The 20265-nt window shown below is 38.8% G+C and overlaps 2 protein-coding genes across 6 annotated transcripts in view; both read left to right on the forward strand.

Annotated features, from left to right (window-relative positions):
* Asap (ArfGAP domain of ASAP) overlaps positions 1 to 20265 on the forward strand; it is a 70475-nt gene that overhangs the window by 11877 nt on the left and 38333 nt on the right. For all 5 annotated transcript variants that reach the window (XM_069504319.1, XM_034975684.2, XM_034975677.2 and 2 more), the window contains exon 3: positions 6658 to 6806. In XM_069504319.1, the coding sequence (XP_069360420.1) occupies positions 6658 to 6806 (149 nt within the window). The remainder of the gene's footprint in view (positions 1 to 6657; positions 6807 to 20265) is intronic.
* LOC117988628 (uncharacterized) lies at positions 11796 to 14031 on the forward strand. The gene is made up of 2 exons (XM_034975800.2): positions 11796 to 12283; positions 13154 to 14031. The coding sequence occupies exons 1-2, from the start codon at positions 11988 to 11990 to the stop codon at positions 14016 to 14018; spliced, it is 1161 nt and encodes a 386-aa protein (XP_034831691.1). The 5' UTR covers positions 11796 to 11987; the 3' UTR covers positions 14019 to 14031.

Consider the following 20265-nt stretch of genomic DNA (forward strand, 5'->3'; position numbering starts at 1 on the left):
GTGATAAGAGTATTGCATTATTCTTGCAGAGTCCAATGCTTGAGTAATTAAATATAGATCCAGTGATGTATGTATGTTTATTATGTTTATGTGAATGAAGACCGTGTACCGAAAAAAACCATTGGAAGACAACCATCTCGTTGGTGCAACGACATCACCAAGCTTGGAGGCGGTTCATTCAATAACGGAAAGAATGGCGTACGCATGAAGAGGCCTTTGTCCAACAATAGATTTAAATAAAGACTAATGAAAAGAATAAGAAGAATATACACAAACAAACAATTGGCCAAGTAAACGTATTTTTATGTAATTAAAAAAAACAAGAGACGCGCTCGAGTGGTTATCGGAACAAAAAATAACTCTCGCTTTCGCGCTCTATTATAATTATAAGGTGTTCAGTGTTCAGATTATAGTATTCAAGAGTTTATTGACTTCGCAATACCATCGCGTGCTAGGATTTGTTTGTGTCCGAGCTGAGTACCGAACTGGTCGTACGGGTTTGCCTGAGCCGCAGCTGGCAAGGTCGTGCGCGCGTGCAAAAACAACCAAACAATCGCGGGCATTCCTAAACAGTGATGTATTTTGACTGGAGTAAAAATTTGCTGAGTCCTATTTATAGAGAAGTGGTTTTTTGTTCATGTACCTGATCCATTCGGAGAATGGTAAGATTGATTTGGGGTTTATAAGCGATGATTTACTAAAATGGCCTCGGGAGCTCCAGCGAACTCAACTTTGTAATGTTACCAAAATATTTTTGTTTGTGAACTTATATTAAGGATTCATCTCCGTTGCGCTGTTGGAGCATAGCGGAGACCGATCCTTAATCTAAGTTTGTGAATAAAGTTGGCAGGAGCTGTAAAAGCCATTGCATTTAGGTTCCGGACAGCTGGTAGAATCACTTTTTCAAAAATTGTGGAACTCCACACGTTATTTTCGTTTATTTTCGTTGTGCGTCTTCTCTCTAGATTTTTTTAAGTTATGCGAAAGAAAAAATATTTTACAATGGGCACATAAAGAACTCAATTATAAAATAATGTTTTGCCGGCAATGTATATTGATTATGGATAGTTATTGGAGTGTAGCCAAGAGTTTGGGTTTTTCTTTTCCTGTATTTTACGCTTTATTTGTGTCCATATAATAACAAACTCGCTAGTTAATCGTGATGTGTTTTTCAATGAGATTAGACAATAACGTTGGAGAAGTCTTTAACAATGAAATAAAGTGTGTCTTGCAAAAGTTTCAGAAGATTGTTTTTTATATCTTCGACAAATACGTCATCCGATGTTGACTATTTATATTAATGTGTGGTCAGTTAGTTAGATATAGGTTAGTCGTAAACTAACCTTGAATAGACAGAATGTCCGTCGTTTAATGCCGTCTCTTCTGAGGGCTTACTTAATAAGAATTAGGTGAAAAGATAAGTATAACGTCTAACGAATCGTCGTTCTTCGAAAAAGAGGCATGATCAAACAAAACCTCTTAGTTATTCGTCATCGTCTCAGTTTACCGAGTAGGTAATCTCTGTTTTCCTCAATTTACGTTTTTTCCTATCTAGCTGATATATTGTAAGTATATAGGTACTTGATTTTTGTATAGTAACGTATGTCTAGGATCCTGGAGAATGTAATTAAAATGTATCGTCTTGAAAAAGGGACGTGCGGCCTCAATTTGACGCCTACCCAAACACACTTGTCGGTTTTATAGCGCTTCTTGTTTCATTACGACCTTTTCATGTCTATGAAAGGCCGTCGAGTTCTCGTTTAGCCCATACAAAGTAGTAGTGAAATGATTATATGAGCCCAGAGGAGAAATTGAAAGGCATAAGACTCAAGTGTCGTCGTTTAATATTCAGAAAGCGTTGATGGGATCGAGCTGGGCGAATGTGGGCCTCGACACGGATCACCGTTCTCGTGTCTCCGACATCAATATTATTAGTGACTAAGCTTCTCATACAATTATATCTGTATTCTGGAAATAATCTACAGGCCCAAAGATTTTGGTCTGAGAAGCACATAGCAGGAGTTCGATTTGGTAAGAACTCTTTCCCCTAAGAATTAAATTGTTACCAGGAATTTTGGATTCGAAGTCGCTTTTATAATCCAAATGTCTCTTTGCGGTCGTTCCTTCATCTCTGAAAATCGGGGTTCTGGTTTTTCTGCGAGCCAGACAGTATTACTGTCAAAGCCAGACAGTGTTACAAAATAGTTTTGTAAAAGTATATAGTTAGACCGAAAGACTCCGGTCTCCGCCGTCTCTTCGGATATAAATTGGAGCACGTTAATTAGCGAATACGTACTTGTATCTCGTTAAAAGATAGTACGCGACAGGTCGAGATAGCAATCGGGGTGGGGACGCCCCGCACACCCGCACAACCTCCGAGCTAACCCGGTGTGGGATAGCGCGGGTAACGTGCGGGTGTGCGAGGTGTCCCCCTTGACCTGCCGCGTATTTATAGCTGGGAAATGTTTATTGTACTATGGAGCGCTAAATATTATCATCCTGCCTGCTTGCTTTCTTGTGGATAAAGCAAGAATCTCTAGAATGTTCTGTCCCTGGTCATGGTTGGAATTTCTAAATATTGTAAGTTCTGAAAATTGTATTGTGTTTACAATGTAAACGGTTTGTGATCGAAACAAGGCATTATGCACGGTCGACATGAATCCCTGTCTACTTGAAATACTCGATGCGGTCGCCGTTCCGTGTATCCAACTAGGCTTATACACTGCCCATATTTACTTTATGCCTTATGGGCTTGAGAGGAATTTATATGGATTTTAAAGATATACGACTATAAGTATCGCACAAGGCGCATTTATCAGTAACTAGCTGATGCCCGCGACTTCGTCCGCGTGGAATTAGGTTTTTAAAAATCACGTGGGAACTCTTTGATTTTCCGGGATTAAAAGTAGATCACTTTCCAGGTTCCTACCCATGCAAAAAATCACGTCGATTCGTTACACCGTTGCGACGTGATTGAAAGACAAACCAACAAACAAACACACTTTCACATTTATAATAGGGGCAGTGATAGGGGTAGTGATGAAATTGCGAGTGCTGTCAGCAGCATTGGGCGAGCCGAAAAATGTGTGCGCAGAGATCACGTCAGCCCCAACTACTTCTAAAGTCATCAGTTCTTCGATTCTCCCGTTGCTTCTGTATCTGAATTAACATGCATTGTCACTGTTGAAAAATGCGTTGCGTATGGCTCTGGCATCTCTTGCAGGTTCTCTTCTAGTATAGTACGATCACGTTTATGGATTACCATGATACCTACTGACAGAATAAAAAACCGGACAAGTGCGAGTCAGACTCGCGCTCTGCGGGTTCCGTACCACAATCATATTTTATCGACATTTTGCACGATAAATCAAAAACTACTATACCTAAAAATAAATAAAAATCTGTTTTAGAATGTACAAGTAAAGCCCTTTCATGTTATGATACCTCCACTTGGTATTGTAATCTTACTTTGCAAGTTGATAATAGCAATATTTGTTCATGAACACGTAATTTAAACTTTTTCGTGTGATGTAACCACAAATTCACGGTTTTCAGATTTCTGTTATAAGATCTACCTTCCTGCCAAATTTCATGATTAGGAAGTACCCTATAAGTTTCTTGACAGACAGACAGACAGCAATGTGATCCTATAAGGGTTCCTTTTTTCCTTTTGAGGTACGGAATCCTTAAAACCGCAACACGTTTGTAATTTAGCTCAAGGTAGATGGACTATAACATTTATTGTTACAAGATGAGCGCTAGATTAAGGCAGTCCTTGGTGCTAAATGTGGTTAATTATATCGTTCATTACTGTATAATATACACGGCATATCTTATGCATTAAAAAATATAAGGTTGTTAGTAATAGTGGTCCTCAAATTAATTTTGAGCCTCAATAGCTCAACGGTTAGGGGAGCGGACTGAAATCCGAAAGATCACAGGTGCAAACCCCACCCGTTGCACTATTGTCGTACCTGCTCCTAGCACAAGCTTGACGCTTAGTTGGGGGAGAAAGGGGAATACTAGTCATCATTGGCTAATATTCTTAAAAAAAAAAATCTTCTAAAAAAATGAATCTTCATAGAAATACAAGAATTGTATGAATGAAAAAGAAAACTACTCACTTATGAATTTTAATCTCAAAAATAATTGTTGGGCTATTTTCTATGATGATAAACAGCATTTTCAATAATTAATGACAGTAACGTCGAAATGTACCGACATCAGCGATTGCATTAAGATACTTCTCTAGGGGTTTCCTTTTACCGTTAGAAAACTTAACAGTACCTTTATTATAAATGCGTAAGTGTCTTTGTTTGTTGGTTTGTTGGTTTCTCCTTCAATCACGTCGCAACGATGCAACGGATTGACGTGATTTTTTGCATGGGTATAGATATAGACGTGGGAGAGTGACATAGGCTTTTTATCCCAGAAAATCAAAGAGTTCCCACGAGTTTTTAAAAACCTAATTCCACGCGGACGAAGTCGCGGGTATCAGCTTGTTATAAAATACAAACAAAGTTTCACTGCCCGGGTGAAGCGAGCAAGTTTATCCAGCTTTAGCCCAGCCTAATTAAATGTCCGGCAGACTCCACAGAACGTCATTCACTCTATCAAGTTGTGCAAGTTCCCGTGGAACATTGCAACTAAGCCGGGCTATTGTAACGGAAGTCCCCGGCTTAGCTTAAACTCGTCGGACATGATGATGATGAAAGAGTCTTATCTAAGTTCCTACCTTCACTATGAGGCAGCTTGTTACCCGACTACGGCAAAGCCAAAATGACAAAATACCAGTCCATGTATATATATGTATGTATGTAGGTTTGTATTTATGTGTGTTCCACTGTAGCGGCTGAACTACTGGACCGATTTTAATGAATTGAGGTGTCAATCGATTTGTTATTATAGTCCGGATGGCATAGGCTACATTTTAAATTAACAAAATCAATATGGCGGATGTTGCACCCAAAAATTTTTTTGCCATCGTATCGTATCAAATGAAAGAGGAGAAAATTTTGAGTTCATAAATATGAATATCCTACAACATTGAAATATACCAAGCGATAGAAAAACAATTTTACTCTAAATACTACTACTGTATTACGCTTATTTTCCACTAGCTGCGTCGCTCGAATGGTACGATAGATGGTGCTGTAGGATATTTCATCGCGCTTGATACCCGAGTTCTTAGGATATATAACATGCTTAGGGACACAATCAATTTTGAAGAAATATTTTTGTCTGATACGGCCTATCCTGACAATATTTTTGAAAAGTCTGCAATCCTGATACTTCATAGTTACCACCGTGGTTGCAGACTATAGAATACAGATCACTTATAGAGCAGCGTTGCCAGAAAGATGGGTACGAAGTACGAACTTAGTATAGGATTCCGCTCCCACAGGGTAAAATGGAGCCCTATTAATGTCTCTCTGCTGTCAGCGTGTCACGGCCCACGGGTTTCTAGCTCGTAGACGAAATGAGTTACAAACCTGAGGTATTTGTTGTAGAAACGAATATTTGAATTATAAATTCAATTAAATTATTATTCAAGGGGGCTTTCATACTTAGATACTTACCCTAGCTTAGATAATTATTCTTATACTATATGTAAGAAGTAATACCAGAGTGAACTACTAATACTTAAACATAAGTAAGTACTGTACGCGGCCAAAAGTGATAAACATCGATCTTTAGAAGAAGACAGCAGATTTGTAGAGCACGGTCGTTGAAACCGACAAACCGTCATATGGGTATGAGTGACAGAGACAACGCTCTACAAAGATGAAATGTCATTCTAAAGGCCGATGTTCTCGTAGTGGTGAAATTTTCAAAATTCTTTTTCAGTGAGTGCCTACGTTTTAAAATGAACCTACCTACTTCAAAGGTTTCCTACTCCAGTGGTTTAGGCTGTGCGTTGATAGATCAGTCAGTCATGCAGTCAGTCAGGTCTTGTATCTTAGATTACTAAATTACGGAAAAAGACATCATCGTTTGGATGTACACATCCATATAGATCCAAGGCTCGACATTAGGGGTTGAGTTTTAGGAAGTGCTGAGAGGTATTTTTGTTGTACATAGAGAATATTGGACTCATCATGATCAACCCATCGCCGGCTCACTACAGAGCACGGTTCTCCTCTCAGAGTGAGAAGAGTTTGGCCATAGTCTACCACGCCGGTCATGTGCGTATTGGTAGACTTCACACACCATTGAGAACATTACGGAGAACTCTCAGGCATGCAGGTTTCCTCACGATATTTTCCTTCATCGTTTACTTGCTTTAACGCAAGTGATACTTAATTACTGAAACGCACATAACTCTGAAAAGGCAGATGTGCGTGCCAGGGATCGAACCCCCGACCTCCGATTATAAGGCGGACGTCCTAACCACTAGGCTATCACAGCGTTGTTTTAATATTTTTAATATTGGACTACAACAAAAGTATTTTTTTAAGAGATAACGGTTTCGTAGAGCGTTGTCTTTGTCGTTGAGACCGACAAAACGTCACATAGGTATGAGTGACAGAGACAACGCTCTACGAAGTCGAACTCTCATTCGATTCGATGTGCAATATTTCCTGTCGGCTACTGTTATGAGCTTTGCCTATGTGGAGTTCACAATATCCTAACTATGAATATTTTGTGTCTTTTCAGCACACGTGGACAATGAGATGTACCTCTCCCGGGCGCTGGAGCGCCTCGGAGGGAACGCCCTCAGTAAAGACTCCGAGCCGGACATCGGCGCTGCTTTCTTCAAGTTCGCAGTCGTCACCAAGGAGCTTTCGGCTTTAATGAAAACGCTGGTTAGTAGTTCTAACTTCTAACTACATCCATACTACCATACTAATATTGTAAATCTGCCAGACTGGACTGATGTTATCTTTTGACCCCTTCGACCGCGGGGTATTAGTTTTTTTCAAAACTCTTTGATTTTCCGGGATAAACGTATGTCACTCTCCAGGTCTTGGTGCAAAAAATCACGTCGATCCGTTGCACCGTTGCGACGTGATTGAAGGGCAAACAAACAAACCCACAAACCAACAAACAAACAAACAAACACACTTTCGCATTTATAACAAGTGTAATGCGTAGTATGACAATGTGGCTAATTCCGTTGTACACTATCTCTACTAAAATGGCACGTCTAAATCTATTGCTATACCTTTCATAATGTTGCTTGCGGAAAAGGATAGCACTAGATTTAGACTTGTTAATTTAGTTTAGTTTATAGGTTTGTGTACAAGAGAATCGGCCCCAGTGGGCGTATTATGATTACTTAACGTAATTTAAACAAATATTAATCTTGTTGTGCCTCCTTATCTGCTGCTTTTACAATTTTAACTTTCCCCTAATGTGATTAATTTTCAAGTCCGTTAATTTGCAATTCAATTTCATATCAAAAGTGAAATACAAAAATTAAATTAAGTATATTCTACTTCTTTTTAAGTTAAGCCTCCGCCTTAAGAGCACTTGTATAAAATTCTCCGCCATTTATTACTTGGGAATGAAGATAGAGCAATCAAGCGGGATCGTTTCGCGAGGATGCTGCGATAAAAAGCATATTATTTAGTCTAGCGGAATTTATTTCTGCTGAAGTTTAGATTAATCGCGTTTTACCACCTCCGCCGCACAGAATTGCACTAAATATAATAAACTTTATATTAATGTAGTTCTGCACTTTGTGTATAATAAAATCAGCTATTTGAGGTTCTGTGAAATGATAAATGTACTTCGTCAGCATATATACCTAACATTGAAATAAACATTGAGATTATTACCATATAAGTAACAGATAATCTACATAATAGTATACTAATATTATAAAGAGGCAAAGTTTGTAAGTTTGTTTGTAGGAAGTAATCTCTGGAACTACTAAACCGATTTTGAAAATTCTTTTACCCGTAGAAAGGTTCATTATTCCCGAGTGACAGAGGCTATATTTTATTTCAAAAGAATTAGACATCTATACGAAAATTGTAATAAGCTACCCGTGTGAAGCCGGGGTGGGTCGTTAGTAATAAGTACCTACTATCAGTTATTTATCAGTCGCTGCATTAAAGTCGTGATAGACCTAATGCACCAAGAGGTAGGAACAGTAGCCGGCAGAAAATATTGTACATCGACCTTCAGAAAGGGATTTCGGTTTTGTAGAGCGTTGTCTCTGTCACTCATACCTATGTGACGTTTTGTCGGTCTCACCGACAGAGACAACGCTCTACGAAACCGCTATCTCTTTCTAAAGGTCGATGTACAATATTTCCTGCCGGGCACTGTAGGTACCTAATAGATTTTTGAGAAACAACCATGTCCTCGTGACTGTGTTAAAAATAATAATGATCATAATTGGCCTTTGGCCATTCTAATTAATCTATAACTACTAAGTAATATTATAAATGCAAAAGCGTATCTGTCTGTCTGCCATCTTTTTACGGTCTATCTGTTACCCAATTTTGACGGGTACAGAGATAGCTTGGATCCCGGGGAAGGACATAGATTTTATTTTTGTCTCGGATAATTAACGAGTTCCCACGGGTACCAAACCTAAATCGACATGGATAAAGTCGCGGTCATCATGTAGTGTAGTGATGATTAGTAAATAAATAATGTAATTGTATGAAAATATCCACTGATGATGCTTATCGAGATCATTCTTATCATTAGCTGGATAGTTATTAAAATGCTTTTTATTGAGTCTAGCACAAGCTTTCTCATTTGGAGGGGAAACTATTCATGATTAGCATGGCTAATATCCTTTAAAAAAAATAGAGATGCAAGTACTTCTTGTATTTACCGCATTTATACGGTCTTACCACAGGGTCTTACTATTTATTGAAAGACGTTTATGCTATGACCACGACCGCTCAGCTAATCTAGTCTTACGAGTATAAAACTTAGAATACGTAGAGAAGTCGAAAAGGTGTGTGAGTTTTGTTTAACCCGAGATAGATTTGGGCTTGACGATAATCTGTAATTAGTCTAGTTTACTAAAAAGCAATTATGAGATCTACTTTGGGACCTTGTTACAGTAAAACATGAGTGGTTTTGTAAAAATACACCTATTTGCTTGCTTGCTTTGGGTGTCAGAAATATTATGTGCTTTTAATTTATATTCCTTTCTGTAGAAGTTATTAAAAATCGGCGACAAGCTGTCCTGACAGTAAAGATAACAAAATATGATTTCTAAAATTCTAATATTCTTATAATATCCTAAAATTCTGAACTTGTTAGAAGAAGAATCATTTATGCCAGCTTATTGTTCTGTACAATTTAAAAAAATAACCTTAACTAGATGCTGCTATTATTTTAAACGCCTTTATTAGCTACCAATTAACTCGACCCTCCTTCGGCTTGTTAAGTCATATAGACGTCATGTCGACTTGCGTTTATATATCTCTAACCCCCTTGATTTCGTCATCCGGTAACCCTGGACGACGTGAAATGCTATAATTTCCAATTTAAAGTGAATCGCGTTGTTCGTCAACTTTATGATGGATTTTTATAAAACTTTGATAATGAACTTTGGAGCAATATTCCTTATCTAACGTTATCGCTTTATTATTAACTTAGATTTCATATCATTTTGATATCTGATTTAGCACTTTCATAACGGCTTTTCACATTGTGTTTCTTTTGAAACCATAAAATGTCGTAGTACTTAAGTGCATACATACTTAAGTGCATAAAAGTGCATATTAAGGGTTCGTCTCTGTTACGCTGTTGGAGCGTAGCGGAGACCAATCCTTAGGGCCGGTTGTTTCAAACCATTGGTCTTCGTAAGATACGTTCGTTAAAATTTAACAGACGTAGACGAATTTTAACATCTGTTAATTTAAGAGCGTTGCTTCATTGTACAAAAATTTACGTCATTGTTATTCTGGTTACGAAACTAACCCTAAAAATTAACTTACTTTTCCGTATCCTTTTTTATTTCATTTTATATTAAATTATATAGTTATTGATATTGCTACTTCGCATTTTAAACACTTTTTCTTTTTTAAAAATTCTCTTTCATCTTCAAAAAAACTAAGCATTAAAAGCATTGAATTCAATTGATTCTATTATAATTTGTAAATAAAATATTCCGTTTGTAAGAAGTATGAAGTTACGAACTGATTTGACGATCACCAATGGTGTCAGCACTGGTTAACGTAAACGTAACTTTTTAACGAACGTTAGCGCTAATAGATGCTGAATCAACGCTTTTTCTTTTCTTACGTTCGTTAGCGCCATATTTAAAGGTTACGTGTCCGTCAAAATTTGTTGAAACAACCGGCCCTTAATCTAAGTTTGTGAATAAAGTTGGCAGGAGCTGTAAAAGCCATTGTATTTAGGTTCCGGACAGCTGGTAGAATCACTTTTTCAAAAATTGTGGAACTCCAAAATTGTAGTGTTTATTTTCGTTGTGCGCCCTCTCGCTCTAGATTTAGCTAGATCTAGATTTTTTAAGTTCAATCCAATCCATCAGCCTGTTTGCGTCCACTGCTGGACATAGGCCTTTCCAAGGGCACGCCACCAAACACGGTCCTCAGCCTTCCTCATCCACCCGCTCCCCACCACCTTACCGTAATCGGGAATAGCAGGGCTGCCGGGAACTGGGGGCCTTTGTCTGTTCGCGCTGCTCATTAGAAGTAATGCCCATACTGACCACGCTGGGCAGGCGGGTTGGTCAGCGCAGAGCTGTAGGCTATTTCGCATCAGTGACGCTGCTGCCCGTCTCTGGTCTGTGTTATTTAAAGCCAAGCCATTTGGAATGGTTATCCCGCCATTCTTCGGTCGTCATATCCTCGTTCGCTGATTCGCAGGGGGCACCCCGTGCAGGTGAGGTTGACATTTGGGGTGTTAAGATGTTAGTGCACCCCCTTACCCCCCTAAATCATTATGTTGTAAATAATGTTACCCAGTTACTACTTTGTAAATAACTTGTTAGGAAGTCATCTAAATATTTTGGTGATAAAAAGTCATTATTGGGCTTTCAAAAGTAACCGTACCTATTTCCTTCCTCCATTTAAACAAAAAAGAACATTATACATTAACAAACGACTGTGCGTAAAGAAATAAAATATTGAGGATGCAGAACATATTATCCCGGAAGGGACATAAAAAGACCGAGGGTCAGGGCGACAGGTTGAAAAGCCGACGGGCGTTATTATAAGTGTAGTAGGTAAAAAGGTAGGCTAATTAACCGCAACCTAGGATTAGGGTACCCTAAGTAAGCTGCGGTAATTAGATTTTCAGTAATATAATTTTAATTAAGCCTCTTTGGTGAACCCAAAAATAATAATAATGTGGCAGATTAATTTATCTAAATTACAAGTGATACGAGTAATTAAGTAATTAAAAACAAGTTTTTTTGGCTTAATTTTGCGACTTAAACTGCCGTTTGTGATCGTAAACAACATACTTTAGTCATAATTTTTTTCATCAGATCTTGTATTTATATTGTGTCCGGTTTTTCGTATATTTCTTCACTCTCTATTTCTCTCATTCAAGAACTAGTAATTAATGCCATAATAGGAAAAGATCGGTGATGGAATATTATTGTTTTTAAAAGTAATCTGCCTACATCGAATTAGGTCTGACGGTCTGACCATAGATCCCCCGTAGCGTTAGCATAGCACTAATAATTAGTCCAATAGTCGATCTTACAGACCATCGAATAGTATCTAATAAAGCGGACCAAATCCAAAGCGGATTATAGTCCGCGACAGGTTGAGATGGCAATCGGGCTATGAGGCGTGGGGATGCCCCACACACCAGCACGTCACCCGCGCTCGCCCGCATCGGGTTAAGGCTTTGTCAGACAGGATGCGTATTTTAGCGCTGCGTAGTAGCGTTATAGCGTCCCGTTTTAACGTCGCGCGAGGCTTCGTCAAACAGAACGCTTTAGCGCGCGTTAGGGCACTGACTCGACGACACCGCGCCGCCATTTCGCCATTCGCCAAAGCGTAGTGCAGATCGATAGCAGTGTGAAGAGTTTGTTCGTTATGGAGATGTCGAGTGATTCAGATGTGGAAGAATTATTACTTTTATATGCTTTATCACGGTCACAGAGAAAAAGAGTATGGGTGCACGACATCAATCAAAAGAGAAAGAATTTAGGAGAGTATCATCGTTTGTGTCGTGAGCTTGCATCACATGAAGATCGTTTTTTTACATACTTTCGTATGTCTCAAGATTTATTCGAAGAACTACATGAACTGCTCATCCCAAAAATAAGCAAATGTACCACAAACTGGAGGACACCTATTTCTACAAGAGAAAGACTTGTAATCTGTCTAAGGTAAGAAATATTTATTTTTTTAAATACATGTTCATTGCGTTATTATTATGAAAATCAATCAAAATCAGCTGAGTTGTAATCAGAAGTCGATGCTCCAAAATTAGTTACATGTAGAATATCGATTTCGCGTAGTGGTTGACGTAGCTGCTCAGGCTGTTGCAGGTATGATGAAGTACTGTTAGATAAATCTATAACAGCTACTGGGGATGAATCTTCGGGAACAGAATTGGGTACTGCATAGCAGACGGAGTCTTCGGTACTAATAATGGAATAGTGTGGTGAATTCAATATCTGGACGTTTTCTTGCAGTTCCTCTGTTTCTATGCTTGCAAATAACTTGGCTAGTTCTACTTTGGCTTTTATCTGTTTGTCTTTGGAAAAACTTTTAAATGTTTGGGCATAACTTTGGAATAGGTGATCTATGGCATCATACTCTTGTTTTTTCTTATTTTGAAGAAAATTTATAACTTTATCCATTTCGCTGTCAGTTTTTTTAATTTTCTTAGCTCGTGAACTATTTGTGTCATTTGTTTGGGGCGTCTCTAGCGGAGGTGTTTCTGGCGGGGGTGCGCTTTGTGTTCTTGGTGGAGGTGTCTGTGGTGGAGGCGTCTCTGGAGATTGAGTTTCTATAGCTGACGATGTTTCTGGTGTAGGTTCTCGAATATTTGAAGTTCTTTCTCGATCTGTCAGAGTTGAGTCAAGGAACTGTAACTGGGAAGCCCAAGGCCATTTTGTAAATTTTTTTGCAGCTTGTCCTGTAGTACCTGCAACCTCTTTTTTGTATCTCATATAATTGTCCCTCAAGCTCTTCCATTTTTTTTTAGCTACTTCACCTATAAAATAAACATAAATTGTATTATTTTGTTTCAGGTACTTAGCTACGGGTGATTCACATCAGACCATAGCCTTCTCCTTCCGAGTAGGTCGTTCAACAGTCGGTGGTATTGTAAAAGAAGTCTGTACAGAAATCTGGAATACATTACAACCAGAATATATGCCATCGCCTACTGAAGAGACATGGAAACAATCAGAGAAGGGTTATAGGGAAACCTGGAACTTCCCGAATTGTGTCGGTAGTATTGATGGGAAACATGTCTCTATAAAGTGTCCCCAAAATAGTGGATCAGAATATTTTTGCTACAAGAAGTTTTTTTCTGTAGTTCTTCTTGCTATAGTCGATCCATGTTACAAATTCACCGTCATAGATGTCGGTAGTTACGGGCGGCAAAGTGATAGTGGTATATTCGAGAACTCAATATTTTATCGGCAATATATCCACGGAAAATCTCTGCTGCCAGATAAACCTCTTCCAGGCACCGAGGAGCCCGTACCTCATGTACTTATCGGCGACGAAGGTTTTGCTTTAAAAACATATTTGATGCGTCCATTCCCAAGAGCCTTAGCCACACAAGACGAAAGAAAAACAAATTTTAATAAAAGACTTTGCAGGGCACGTCGGGTGGTTGAAAATACATTCGGAATATTAGCACAAAAATGGCGCATTTTTTTACGACCTATTGACTGTGATGTGGACACATCAATTGATATTATTAAAGCTGCATGTTGTTTACATAATTACTTGCGAACAAAACAAGGTACAGCGATATTAACTCCGGAGTCGGAAGACGAAAACGCACCTATGCGTGCTTTAATAACTCATCGTCCAACAAATAGAAGATCAACGACTGCAGCATTCGAAACTCGTGAACAATTTGTGTCTTATTTTAATCAATAAACGAATTTTTTTACTTACCAGTTTCATTAATTTCTTTTCCGATTTGTGCCCACAATTTTGCCTTCATTGATATATCTTTATATGAACTATCCTTCGTATTATATAAGCATGGATATTTTCTAACCAATTCTATCAAATTTTCGATCATTATGCAGTATTTTATTATTATTTTACGCCTATTCACTCCGACGCTAAAATAAAATTTGTAAAAAAATACAACACCCGACGTTAAAAGCGTCCTAACGCCGCGACAGAGCGTTGCGTACTGCTAGCGCCGGCGCTCTGTTTGACGGTATTGTACGATGGTAGTACAACACATCTTAGCGTCATAGCGCGGCGTCAAGTTAACGCTCTGACGCGCGCTAAGTACGCGTCCTGTCTGACAAAGCCTCTAGAGGGTTATGCGGCTGTGCGGGGCGTTCCCTCCCCGACTGCCATCTCGACCTGTGGCGTACTATACATCCAATCGTGTTATTGACTCCAGGCCTTAGGGCTCTTTTAATATGGAGACGCGCCGCGTGGTGCGTTGCGCGTCGAGTGGTGCGTTGCGTCGCGCGGTGCGTCATGCGATTCTCCGTCCATGGAGAGGCGTTGCGAGAAACGTAGCGACACCAGCGACGCGTCAATGGCTGCTGTGTCACACTTGAAAATACTATTTTATGGCGATATTGTGGACTCGTTTACGAATAACTACGCGTGCTTAGCTGCAGTGCGCGCCGCGTGTATTCATGCGACTAGCGTGTACGACGCCGCGTGCTCCGCCAGTTAACAAGCAAACGCTTCTCCAAGAACGCTCTCATACTTGGCCATATCTTTAAATTGAGTGCGACCTGACGCACACGTGTAACGCGCCGCGTCTCCAGAAAAGAGCTCTTAGGCGCCATTTCCACGGACGAGGGAATCCCGGCGATAGTCTCGCCGCCGTGCTCCCAAATTCAATACAACTTTTCTCCACAGGGCGATACTATCGCCGAAGATAGTTGGTTGGACTCGTTGCGACTCTCCCGTCCGTGATGGCGCCTTAGATGTCTGCCAGCGCTCGCCAGCTGCAGTATTTGCGTACCAGCAGATATCTATGTTTATGCGTTATTTCTTGGAAGAACGGAGGTATCAAACTATTCGCACTCTAAGCGGAGATTGACTTGACGTGGGCGAACGTGGGCGCTCATATATTGTGTTAGCAAATAGGTCAGGGTACCGATCAGGCGACCCTGGGCTGCGCGTTGTTACCAGGCGTTATAACAATAAGATTGCCGTTAGATCATCGCGTATTATATTTGTCTTCCATCTGGACTATTACGAGCCCGTGATATAAATCAAACTGGAGTTAAACAACACGAGTTGCTTCGCGAAGATTTAGGTTTTTTAAAAATCATGTGTAAACTCTTTGATTTTCCCGAGTAAAAATTAGGCTATGTCCGTCTCCGGAATGCAAACTATCTCTGTACCAAGCAGATGATGTCTACGACTTTATTCACGTGGATGGATTTTTAATATTCCATGGGGAATTTTTCGGGAAAAAAATAGCCTATGTGCGCCTCTAAAATTCAAGCCACTCAAATCTAAATTCTGTATCAAGTTAAGTTAAACGCACGGAGCTCGAAATCAGCTCGGATGGTCCGTGAAAGATTTCAAAGGTCACACATACAGGTCACACATTTTTGCATTCTATGGTCTGCTTTCCACCATTCTATTCCTAGATAAGGCTAAACACAGACCATGGCTACAGTTTTATGTATATATATTTATTCTTGTTATATTCGACTTGGTTATTATCTATTATTGTGTTTCCATGGCGTGTTTCATACGAGAGTTGTACTTAAGTATTGGTATTAACTCATAAAGCAACCTCGCTCCAGTTTTCCTCTCCTGGAACACGTCGAACCATTTACTCCGGGGACTGCGCAGAATCCCCGGCCTGCCCTTGACACGGTGGAATCCTTTGTCCTTCCGCCCGCCGCGATAACAAAGAATTGCCCAATTACCGTACAGAAACAATTTATGGTAAAATACTCGTATTTTAATTAACAGATTGTTATTAATCGTTCCTAAAATAACAATGTCAAAACTGTTTGTTATAGGTAGAGGATCGACACCTTTTTGAGTAGGTTTTCAGGCTAGGATTTAAAACCTTGACTGTCTTGTGAACGTCTGCGGGACTGCAGGATTCACGTATTGTATTTTGATAAAGATTTATGTACTTGAAATAAGTCAATGAGTATGGATCATTCATTCTCGAAATCTTATTATTTGTTTATTAACTTACGAATAAATATAATACTTATGTCTTTACTGAATGCCCAAATAAGAGCGCCAAATAAAGTTTGATGTAATGAAAACGCCTGTAAACATTATGTACCGACTGGTTCAAGAGGAATTTAGTTTTGTTCACTACAATTTTTTACATAAATTCCAACCTTGCTCATTTAAATTCACGGGGTGAATTTATATTGAAACTTTTCTCTCGGGCTACTTACTGCCTATTTAAAATGTAAATTGTAGAGTTAAAAATGAGCTCATAGAAATTTTGCCTACACAAAAAAAGACTTCAACGGCCACCCACGTTTGTAAAAGTTTGCAAAACATTGAACTGAGTAATTTATTGTATGACTTTATCTTAGAGTGGTTAAGTGAGAGGTTGGTAGTAATAACGTGTCCTAGCTCATAACTCAATAGCTGCTCCACAGCTTGTCACGTTTCGCGTGAGAAGACACGGAGATTTCCGCTCCGATTCCTTCACCGGTTATACCTTTCTGTCTCAATTATAAATTATACTACAATCTACTCTCGCTCTTCTCTAAAGCATAACATATATGTTTCTTATTATGTATTGAATATGCTATTTAAAGTCTCCTGTTAAATCAAAGAATGTAATAAACATTATTATGCTATTTATCAAACTTATGTTTGACCAAAGCTGGGAATATAATTCTTATGATTGATATAGACTGCCTAGACTTCTACGAGTTTGGTTTAAATATCTACATGACTCAAGTACAAACTTGATCATTAATAAAGCGATTGACAAGGATTATCATTTCCTCGTCGTCGTCAAGCGATAGACGTCCACTATTAGACTTAAATCTCTTGTAGGGACTTCCACACGCCTCCGTCTTGCAGCGCCTGAATCCAGCGGCTCGTTTAAAGTCGTCTATCCATCTAGGAGAGGCTGTCAACGATGCCCTTTCTGGAGCAAGGACACCATTCTAGCACCTTGGCACCCCAAGTCCCAACGTATTTTGGTTCTTCGAACAAGTATGTGCCCCACCCGTTGCCCCTTCAGCTTCGCAACCCGTTGGGCTATGTCGGTTACTCTGATTTGTCTACGGATCTCCTCATTTGATCACGTAGAGAAACCCCGAGTATAGCACTCTCTATCGCCCGCTAAGTGACTCTTTCGTAAAGTTTGTTTTCTTTTTTTAAAATTTCTTATAATCGCATAATTTGTAGAACTAACAAATAAAATAGTTTGTCAAATGAATGAGAATCATAACCATAAGTTACAGTACGGACCTTTAACGATTTGTAAACAGCATATTATTTGTCATTCAATAAACAAGGCAAAATACAGTTTGATTCTATACAATTCAACTGTAGAAATAACAACGATGTCGCGGCACTCAATTTGCATACAATAGTCAACAAGAATAGAGCACGCGCGTGCTCTCAATTAGATCATTGTTTCATTATTGTACTATTTTGTAATGGGAGATACATTCGCATCGCAAAAAACAGACTCGAGAATGCGTGTTGCACTTACTGGTTGCATTAGATGCTCTTGTTATGTAAGATTCCACTTCTGATGTTTTTATTTGGACACGTTTTATGGTGTCAATTTTGACGTAGTACTAATAAAGTTCATTTTTTAACTGGCTTAACGGCTCTGGGTTCTTTTCCCTTTTGAGCCTTAATAAAGTTTAGGCAATTTGTTTTAGTTATCACCAGCTGATACCCGGCATGCGTTGTAATGCGATTCGCGTGCTATCTATTGTATTTGTACCTTAATGGTTTTATGTCAGAAACTTTCAAGCTTTCGACAGCCTTCGTATATTCGTAATTTATAATATAATAAAAGTATTTTAATTAAGACCAGCAGCGACTGAATTGACGGCACTCCAGTCGTAATTGAAAAATATCTTTAGCCCTCGGCTTACCGACTAGAAACCGAGTTCTATCTGGATTATTTTATAGTACCTCTATTAAATATTCTGGGGCTTTACTTGATAAACCGGTCTGATTTTAATGATTAAATTTGCTGCAGTATTTATAATTATATTTCTTATTATGTCTGATTAACGTTTTTCTCAATCTTGTCTCAATCTTGACAAATTTTATAATAAGTTATAAAAAACAATACACGAAGCTTCCCAAGCATGTTTTTATGTGTAACTAGCTGACGCCCGCGACTAAGTTCGCTTGGATATATTTTTGTAAAATCCCGAGGGAACTAAAAAAAGGAACCAGATAAAAAGTATGTAGCCACTATGTCACTCTCCGTCTTTAACTATAACCATGCAAAAAAACACGGCGATCCGTAAATCCAACAAACAAACACATTTTGTTAGTGCCACTGTAATTAACGTTTTGTTGGTACATATCTCAAAAGTTCTGTTAAAGTTGTTCTTTTACCGCGGCAGTTAATTTTGCATTCAACAGACAAGAATGGGGCACGCACGTGCTCTTAATTAGAGCTAGATGCCCATTGTTTCATTATCATCTTGTTACGAGGGATACCTACATTCGCATGGTAGAACAACTAAATGAAAGTATTTCAGCGTTTAAACTATCGTGAGTGATTTCCATTATAGGTATATAATATCTGTCCCGGCTTTACTCACGTGTTTAGTCGACGTTAGCCCGACTAGTTTCGAACCCATCTGGGGTTCTGGGGAACCGAACTGACTCCCTTGAAAAAGGACCCCGGATGGGTTCGAAACTAGTCGGGCTAACGTCGACTAAACACGTGAATAAAGCTGTGACAAATATTATATATAAATGCAAGTAATGTGAGGCATGAATCTGATGTACGAGTAAGAATATAAACACATAACTCTATATTTATGATATAAAATATTCAGTAGTAGGTATGTTAGGTAAGTATATTTTATACATATAATAAAATATGTGTATTAGTTGTGGGTGCGAATGCTATAGCATTGCTAATGAGTCGAATTACATAAGTATGTTTCATAGACATAATTAAGACCACATTTTAAAACGATGTACTTACTAGATATTAATTTACAAACTAAATTGTATCACATGATGTTTATTTTTATATTTTTTAGATTATATATATACTAGCTCATGCCCGCGACTTCGTACGCGTGGATTTAGGTTTTTAAAAATCCTGTGGGAACTCTTATATTTTCCGGGATTAAAAGTATGTCCTATGTCCTTCCCCGGGTTGAAAGCTACCTCTGTACCAAATTTCGTCAAAATCGGTTGAACGGTTGAGCCGTGAAAAGCTAGCAGACAGACAGACACACACTTTCGCATTTATAATATTAGTATGGATATTTTTTTACATAGTAATAATTAACATCTCAAATTGATTGTAATATATGGCTATGTGCGTTTTAATTAATTAAATATCACGCTTTAATGGTGAAGGAAAACATCGTGACGAAACCTGCATTCCTTAGAGTTCTCCATAATGTTCTCAAAGGTGTGTGGAGTCTACCAATCCGCACATGGCCAGCGTGGTAGCCAAACCCTTCTCACTCTGAGAGGAGATCCGTGCTCTGCAGTGAGCCGGCGATTGGTTAATCATGATAATGATGAAGTTTACCGCATGTTTGCTCTGGTATGAAGTTAAAACGCAGTAAAAGCTCAGTACAGTTTAAAATAACATTACTCTTACTAATAATACCTTACCTACTGACCCAGAATTTACAGTGATTCTCTTTGTTCAATAAAGCTTCACGTTTCGCTATGTAGACCCCTACTTGTTCTTTGTGACATAATTGTTGTAGCTTTACAATTTTCTCGGATTTATTTCCAGATGAAAACACGAGTTTTATTGTTGAATCGTCGTTTCGAAACAGTTCGCGATTTCTGCTGTACCACTCGTACGGTACGAGTCTACGAACGTCACTTGACACATATTTCTTGCTCGCTTTTGTAATCCTCGTTACGACGTAGGTAATACCTTATAATATGTTTGTTTCTTATAGAAACCTAGCCATTGACTGCAATCTCACCTGGTGGTATCTAAATGATGATCGGTCTAAGATGGGAGCGGGCT

The sequence above is a fragment of the Maniola hyperantus genome, chromosome 2 (genome assembly GCF_902806685.2).
Source record: "Maniola hyperantus chromosome 2, iAphHyp1.2, whole genome shotgun sequence".
NCBI lineage: Eukaryota > Metazoa > Arthropoda > Insecta > Lepidoptera > Nymphalidae > Maniola > Maniola hyperantus.